General features: G+C 40.6%; 1 protein-coding gene across 1 annotated transcript; it reads left to right on the top strand.

The window, feature by feature from the left end:
- The first annotated feature begins 2,198 nt into the window (after positions 1-2,198).
- LOC123190162 (BTB/POZ domain-containing protein POB1) lies at positions 2,199-7,945 on the top strand. The gene is made up of 7 exons (XM_044602755.1): positions 2,199-2,557; positions 3,428-3,493; positions 3,779-3,867; positions 3,937-4,000; positions 5,289-5,568; positions 5,648-6,559; positions 7,533-7,945. The coding sequence occupies exons 1-6, from the start codon at positions 2,305-2,307 to the stop codon at positions 6,453-6,455; spliced, it is 1,560 nt and encodes a 519-aa protein (XP_044458690.1). The 5' UTR covers positions 2,199-2,304; the 3' UTR covers positions 6,456-6,559; positions 7,533-7,945.
- Positions 7,946-8,595: the final 650 nt, after the last annotated feature.

Below are 8,595 nucleotides of genomic sequence, written 5' to 3'. Positions count from 1 at the left end.
CGACTATATCAACCGCGTTGTGCTAACGCTTCCACTTTTGGTCTACGAGGGTACGTAGACAACACTCTCCCCTCTCGTTGCTATGCATCACCATGATCTTGCGTGTGCGTAGGAATTTTTTTAAACTTACTACGTTCCCCAACAAGTAGTCCGAGCCGGTTTGGAGCTGTGTCGGCGATATGCAGAGACCAAGTCGGCAATTTCCTTGGAGCATCATCCATCATCTTCAAACATATTAAAGATCCTGCTACTCTAGAAGCATTGGCAGTATGGGAAGGCCTCGATCTAGCAGCTGATCTAAACATCACAAAGGCACATGTCGCTACAGATTGCAAGGTTATCGCAAGTGAGATTGGTAGGAGAAGCACTGCGGCTTACGGGCCAGTGGTTAGAGAAATTGAGTTGCAAGTGTCCTCTTTCATTTCATGTAAAGTAGTTTATCAGTCTAGGAGCTCAAATTATGATGCTCACAACTTAAGCAAAGCATGCTTTAACTCTGAGCGTTGGCCGCCATGTTTGGTTAGGCCAGCGTGAAGGCATTCTATTCGTCCCTGTAAACATTGTGATGACGTAATAAAGCTTTGCAAGGTTGCCTAAAAAAACCTCTATAGTATTGACCATCTTGTGCTAGCTACTGCGCTAGACCAGGTGTTGTTTTTAGATTTGCAGCGCAACTCTAAAAGAAACTGCCGACAACAGTAAAAGTGTAAAAGATTCGCAAAAGCTAAAGTCCCAATGAGGCATGGAACCGAAGATCTCCTGATAGTGCTTTTTTCAAAGGCGATTTTGGACATTTCTTGAAAAAATGGAATAATTTTTTCAAAGGCAATATTTTTGAAAACCTAAACATTTTCTAAATAACGCGAACAAAATGTAGAATGTTCTGAAAAGTGCAAGCATTTTGTAAATTGTGAAGAAAAATTGAAAATTGGAACATTTATAAATTTCTGAACAATTTTTAAAAGCTTCGACCCTGAACAAATTTTGAAAATGGGAACATTTTTTAATTTCTGAACAAATTTTGAAAAATATGAACATTTTTGGAAAATGCGAACAATCTTTGAATCTATGATATTTCAAACAATCTTTGAACATGTTCTAAAATTTGGATATCTTTTTGAAAATACAAACATTTTTTGAAACTCAAACACTTCTAAAATTGGTGCTCAAATATAAAAATGGGATTTTTTTAATTTCTGAACAATTTCAAATTAGTCTATGTTTTGAAAATATGCAAGCATTTTCTGAATTTCTGAACACATTTTCAACAACAAGAGTATTTTTTTGAATACATGATTTTTTTTGAAACCACAAACATTTCTCGAATGTTTGAACAAATATTTGAATTTTTTTAAAAAAAATTCATGAAATTCCGAACAAAAAAGTTTATCTACGAACATTTTTGGAATCTATGATCAAAAATTGAAAAATGGAAGTTTTCATCAAATTCCGAATAAAAAATTGGAACTACGAACATATTTAAATTTTGTGATGAAAATTTGAAAATAGGAACATTTTTTGTATTTATTTTTTTAAAAACATGAAATTATTTTGAAATTCCTTCACATTTTTGGAATGCCCAAACAAATTTTGATAAGAGGAACAGTTTTTGAAAATCTAAACAAAATTTGAAATTTTTGAACAAAATAAATAATAAAAGTAAATTTTAAAAAGGCAAAAACAAAAAAGAAAGAAAAGGAACATTCTCTAAAACTTGTGAAAAATTTGAACAAAAACATTCCAAACACTTTTTGTAAAACAAGAACATCTTTGGAAATGCCCAATGTTTTTTGAAAAATCCAAACAATTTTTATGGACACAAACATTTTATAAAATTTTGAACCTTTTTGGATACACGAACATATTTTGAAATTTCCGAACAATTTCAAAAGAAACGAAAAAAGAAAAAAACGAAAAAAGGAAAAGAAAGGAGAAAAGAAACAGAAAACGGAAAAATGAATTTAAACAGAAAAACATAAAAAAAGAATTCCCAAAACGGGCTGCCTCGCTGTGGGGGAGTGGGCCGGTCCAATTCTCGAGCCCGTTGGGGGTGGCCTGTGCGAATTCTCGACATTTTGACGCAGTTAGCGTCAAATAAGATTTTCCGTCGAACGCCTGCGGTCGGCCCATCACAGGCCGCCGACTCGACTTGGACTTCTCCAAAACAAGAGGACGCGCCTCCTCGGGAACCCGCAACGGCCGTATCCACCAGCACACCCGCCCCCTCGCCCCCAAATCGAAATCACCGCTCCTCTCCTCGCCTCGAGAAATTAGGGTTTACGCCCGGAGGAGCTGGCGGAGGCTATGGCCGGCGGGGAGGAGAGGCCGCCGGGGCTGGCGCCAGGGGTTGCGTCGAGTTTCGAGTTTGCGCTCAATTCCGCGGCGTTTTCCGATCGAGTTCTGCGCCTCGAGATAGCGGCCGAGGATTGCGAGGCGCCGTTCGTCGGCGAAGGATCGCCCTGCGACTCGCCGCGTAGCATATTCGAGACGGGGCTCGGCTTGGGAGGTACCTCGGCCAAGTCGGTGCGACCTCGCAAGCGCCGCAGACAAGACGACGGTGCGTAGTGTGTGCTCCCCTCTCCCCTCTCCTCCCTCGCCTTCACTGTGCAATTCTTCTTTGTTTGCAAAGAAACAAATGTTCGGGTTTGGGAATTGGGATACCAAAAGTTCGCAAGCAACCCAAATGTTCAAACACTCCCAAGGTTCGAACCCCTTTGATATGTACTCTGCATTATCGTGGACTAGGGGGTGTTTTCTTTCTGTGAGGGAAGTTGATAGTAACTACTTGTGGCCATTCTTGATTGTTACTAGAATGTAGAGGCACTCCTGTTGTAAAAGGCAAACCAGATGTCGTATTGAATGATGGCACCTTCAGTAGATTGACATGAGAATCCAGCTTGTGGCCTTCCCTGCTATATCGAGTTAGTTTATTGACATGTCAGACCCAAAGATTGACCGTATATTGACACGTGGAGAAATTTTGTGTCCATGATTAATTTTGTCGCCATTTCTGATTACTTGATTAGTAAAACTCAAATGGGGGAAAGCAGCGAGTGATCAACTCCCCTTAACAACTCAACTGATGCAACTATTTAGGTGTTTTGGTCCTTTTGTTCGAAGTTATCACTCGTGATAAAATATCAATTTGTCCATGGCACACTCATATTTGTTTCGCCATCCTGTTTGAGTTGATCATCGTACTGTAATGTTTTACCATACCATTTGGTTATGCATTTAATTTCTGAATCATGAATCACGTCTAGGGGAAGTAGTCGTTTGCGGTTTTGATAAAAATCTTGTCTCAGAGGTTCTCATAGTGACACCTAAAAGATTAAATCTATGTAATCATCTGATGTGTTTAGTTAAATCCATGTAGCCACTGTGATTCCTGACGAAGCGACTTTTCTTTTGTCATTTCCATGTGCAGAATCTGCACCTCGCAGCTCTGAGGTTGAATCAGATGGAAATAATTTAGCTGTCATTGGTGAACATGGTACGACAGCTGCAACTTCAACCGTTCCTTATAGTGATGGTTTTAAACTTTTAACCTTTCTGTTATATATCAATTTGTCACAAACACCTGCAAGTTCAACCGTTCCCTTTTGTGATGGATTTAAACTGTTATAACCGTCCTGTTATATATCAATTTGTCATAAACAGTTGCAAATTCAACGGCTCCCTTCAGTGATAGTTTTTAGCTTTTAGCCTTTCTGATGTAAACTAAAATATTTAATGAGCAAACATGACCTTTTATCTCTCTGATCTTGGTATTTCGTAGGTGATTCCACTGGCAGACCTGTTTTAAGAGTAAAGCATATTCACGTCAGCTCCCTGCTACTCGCTTCTAAAAGCCCGTACTTTTACAAGGTAATCGTCAGACCTTCTGAAATGCATCTTCTATAGTCAGCAGGCTGAGCTTAACTTTATGCTCTTTAGCTCTTCTCGAACGGAATGCAAGAATCAAACCTCAAGGAAATAACACTAAGGATTATGGACTATGGTAATGTGTCAACTCAACTCATCTTGAGCATTCTTTCTTTCTTGTGTAAAAATGTCTTCAGTGCATACATCCCCCCCCCCCCCCCCCCTGGACCCCCTTGGACAGATTGCATAACCTATTTAATCCAATTTGGAAGAAATCCTTTTCCCCTCATCATGCAAGCATCATATGGTATCAGAAAGCGTAAAAATGAATTCACTGCCGCACTAAATTTTAAAAAAATTGTGTAGTGATTAAAAGTGCATTACTCAACAGGGTTTGTTTGTAAATGGTGCTTGATCGAGTCTATGATAGCGGTGCTATTACAGTCATATTTAGCTATAGGCCTGTTGAAAAGTACATGACTTGGCATAGTTTGTTTATAGATGATGCTTGATCATGTCTATGAAATCAGTGCTGCGACGGTCATATTTTGCTACAGGTCTGTTCTATATTGCAGCAATAAATAGTTGATATGGTACCGTTACAGCTACTTAATTTACTGTAGAAAGCTTTTTGTGAAGTATTACTTCAGATATTTCAAGGCGTTTCAACTGAAACTCAAATGCCAAAACTACTCGTAATTCATTGCTATAAATTCTGAACTGTCAATGTATTCCTTATGGTAAATTTTATTACTCCCTCCGATCCAAATTAATTGACGCAGCCTCTTTACAACCTCTATAATGTTGTATAGAGGTTGCGTCAATTAATTCGGATCGGAAGGAGTAGATCAGAACCTAGGTGATGAGGTTGTAAAATGCCAAATTTCAGGAAGAAATTAAAGGAATTGGCCCTCCATATTTTTACTTATGTCAAAGTTGTATCAGGTCAGGCTAGGTGATTAGGAGATAAGTGCCAAAGTTTAGGAAGAAATTAGAGGAAAGGGCCCTCATTAATTTCATGTGAATTTGTGATGACAGTGATGTCTGAATGTTGTGAAGTGAAGTATGAACTGCTAGCAACTTGGTTAGATTCTACAGTATAGTAAACTAAGGTGAAGTGTTCTGTCTGCGCTTGGATGTATTCCTTCTTATGCATTTTGTCTAATTACTACTGCAAGCCTGTCGAGACATTTATGCAGTGTATCTTTATGGACGCTAGCTAAATTAATGGATGCAGTTGCCCAAGTTGAACGATTTGGGTTTTTGGCGGCAAGTTATATAATTAGCATGCTTCCCTTTTCATGGCCATACTAGTGTGCACATAAAAGGATTAATTCTAACACAGTTAGCTGTGCCTTTTGTTGCATTTCTGAACTGAACTATTGTTAATTCATAGTACTTATGTTTTCACTTTACTTGGATAGAGGATGAAGCCTTCCCAGAGCTTTTGCACTTCATTTACAGTGGAACAATTAAGACAAGCGATCCTGTCCTGGTTCTCAAAGTTATGTGTGTTGCTGATAGATTTGAGGTTGTCGATTGCATGAGCTATTGTACCCAGCTGTTGATTAGTCTACCCATGACAAAAGAATTAGCTTTTGTGTATCTTGAATATGAGTGCTCAGTCCCAATGTCAGATGTCCTTCAGCCTGTGAAAGCAGCAGCCCAGGAATTTCTGGCTGACAAGTACAAAAACCTGTCAATGTGAGTTATCACATTTTTGATAAATTTGGCATTGCTGTCTTGATATATGAACTGGATGTTTAATTTGATCCTGTTTCAGGTCTGAAACTGAGTTTCTGGAAATGCCACTATCAGGAATTAAAGCTATATTCTCAAGCAACAACTTGAAGGTTTTTTCAGAGGACTTGGTCTTGGCTTTTCTGCTCAAGTGGGCTCTTGCCAATTACCCAGAAACAGTAGAAAGGCGTAGGATCTTGATCAACCATTTGCTTCCAATGGTGCGTTTCAATCAGATGAGTTGTGGAAAATTGCGATGGCTTTTGTCTTGTTCGCATTTGGACGCTCGTCATTCTGCATATATTGTGGCTTCAGCTCTTCTGTACAAGTACAGTTCACCACACAGAGTCCTTCCTGCCATATCAGATATCCATTGCAGTTTTTTGGAGCGGACATACAAGCACAAACCAGTGAAGACCATTGAATTGGAGCGTCCCCATAACCGATGTATTGCTTATATGGATCTCAAATCTGAGGAGTGCAGCAATCTCTCTCCATCCAGAAGTATCAGGTCACAAGCATTCGACTTTGCAGGGCACTCCTTTTTCCTCATTGTACAGCGCACTGTTAATGCTCAACTGGGGATTCACTGTTTCGGACTGTATTTGGCAGTCGAAAAAGGAGTATCAGTGCCAATAACCATAGAGTTCGAATTTGCAGCGAGAACAAAAGCTGTTGGTGACTTTGTGTCTAACTTCAGACATATCAAGACATTCACCAGCGAAAGTAATCAACTAGGATCCCGAGATCTCTTTAACATGTCCTGGGGTCAGGTCTTTTCTGAAGCAAGTCAATTTTTACTTGATGACATGTTATATCTTCGAGCTGAGCTGACTGTAAGGCAACCTTAGTCCCAGACCCCACTCAATGACAATTCTTGATTTTATCTGTTCTCTGACCTGCTCCGTAGAGAGGACCTCATCAACATCGTGATTTTCCGAGTTGGGTACACCAGGTGAGAATTGCACTCCTATTTAGCAGTACCCGTAACGTTTGTTCTGCCGTTGCAAAATGGAACTATGCCTTTTCTCTTTATATGTACATTCGCCACAGTGCTCACATGACAAATTATTGGAATTGAGGAAATAGCAGTTTGACTTGCTTGTCTGATGTATTGTGTTTGTCAGTTTGCTGTGCCGGTAGCATGTGATATTTCAAATGCTTAATGGGAAAATACATGAGAGTTATAATGTGATTGCATAATACCGTGTACTAATTCATGTATTTAAATTATGCTACATAAGGATAAATGAACATAAGTTTTGTATTAATCTATTCAATTGGTTAAATACGCAGTTTATAGGGCTGATCACCATATCTGTCTTTGAATTAGTTGGTTTATCAGTCTGTGGTCCGTGTTCAATCATCCCGTTTGATACCTTTGTCTTGTGTTCGGGTTCAAATCATGCGCTGCCAGTGGCATGCTGCTGCCTGTAGTGGTTTAAAGTTTGCTGACAGTTAAAGATAGATTTATACTGATTCAGAAGCTACCGACAGGCTAAAAACACTTATGTTCTGTTCCTGTAGCTGGTTTCATGATGTAGAAAAATATGAACTGTTCATGATGGCTAAAAGCACTTTTGTTCTGTTCTGTTCCATACTCAACCATGAGAAATATGAACTTGCAGAAGCTTATTCTATCATCATGTAAAATCTACTCATTCTACCATGATATATATATGCTGGTGCACTGGGCAATCTTAAATGCCGAGCTGTTTCTGAAATAGAATCTTCTTTGAGTTATCTTCACATGTGTTCTCACGTGTAGTATATGCTCTAGCGGCCATTGTGCTGTATGATATTGGGTTTTGAGGAAATTAGTGTTAGTATATGATAATGTATCAGTGCTCATCTTCTGTGCACCACCTCCTGATCCTATGACTTGATTATTTTGCTTACGGTCTCTGACCTCTATCACTTGGTTCCAGGGCATGGCTGACCGAGGCTTCCATATCTTGATGCTGAATAGGAGGCAAGTATAGGATCAGACAAGAAAGCTACCCTCTTCACCTGGGACAGTAGCGTCAATGCGTCCGCAGTTTTACTGTAGAGTGATGGCTTGGCAACGATTAGCAGTTTACCTTCGTCTCTCTGAACATTTCGGACGGTACAGTGTGTACAGCTTCCTCCAGAATAGTACAGTAGCTCTGTTAAGGAAAGGTGCCAAGTGATGCACTCTTGTTCGCCACTTCACATTTGGAGTGCTAGGAAACGATGATGTTTGTTGTATAGCGTTTTTGGAGTCTCGGAGAAATTAAACTCGATGTAGCTTTCAGGATGAATTTGTGCTGAAAGTGCCGATATCCCCACTTTTTTTTTGGTTGTTGATTGCTGCATTCTACATCCATGTTGATTTTTTTATGCATTTTGGTAGCCAGATTAGCAGTTTACTACTCCCTCCGTTCCAAAATAGAAGACTCAACTTTGTACAACTTTAGGACAAAGTTAGGTCATCTATTTTGGAACAGAGGGAGTATCTGCTAACTGTCTTGTTGAATGTTATGTGATCATCCGCGAACCATGCAGGATTTTTATTTTGAAATGAACTGGACCATGCAACCTTGGATACGCCACATGCGGCACGGCAGCAAAACCAGCGGAACCACCGAAATGCGCACGGCATGTCATAGCTGCGCTCTCATGTCGCGGCCGCGGTGGACAGTGGCTCCGCCTAGAGCCACACACGGTTGCACGTCCGCTGCCCAAAATGCTTGCCTGGAGACTCGGCCAGCACATCGACGCTGTGCCAGCTGACCGCACGCATAGACGCGCGTCCCGGCTAGCCCCCACCTGCATGTCAAGATCATTCCTAACACCTTTGCTTGGGTAAGCTCTTCCAAATCCGACATGGGCAACCGGAAGCGTTGGCTCCGCCCCTTTCTCCTCCTCCTCCTCCATCGTTGTGTTCGACGCCTGCTCCTCCTCTGGAGACTCCCGAGGAAGTGGCTGCAATCCAAGCGGCACGCTGTGCCCATCTGCAGCCGGCGCTCC

The sequence above is a fragment of the Triticum aestivum genome, chromosome 2A (assembly GCF_018294505.1).
Source record: "Triticum aestivum cultivar Chinese Spring chromosome 2A, IWGSC CS RefSeq v2.1, whole genome shotgun sequence".
Lineage (NCBI taxonomy): Eukaryota > Viridiplantae > Streptophyta > Magnoliopsida > Poales > Poaceae > Triticum > Triticum aestivum.
This window is presented reverse-complemented; position numbering and strand designations above follow the sequence as displayed.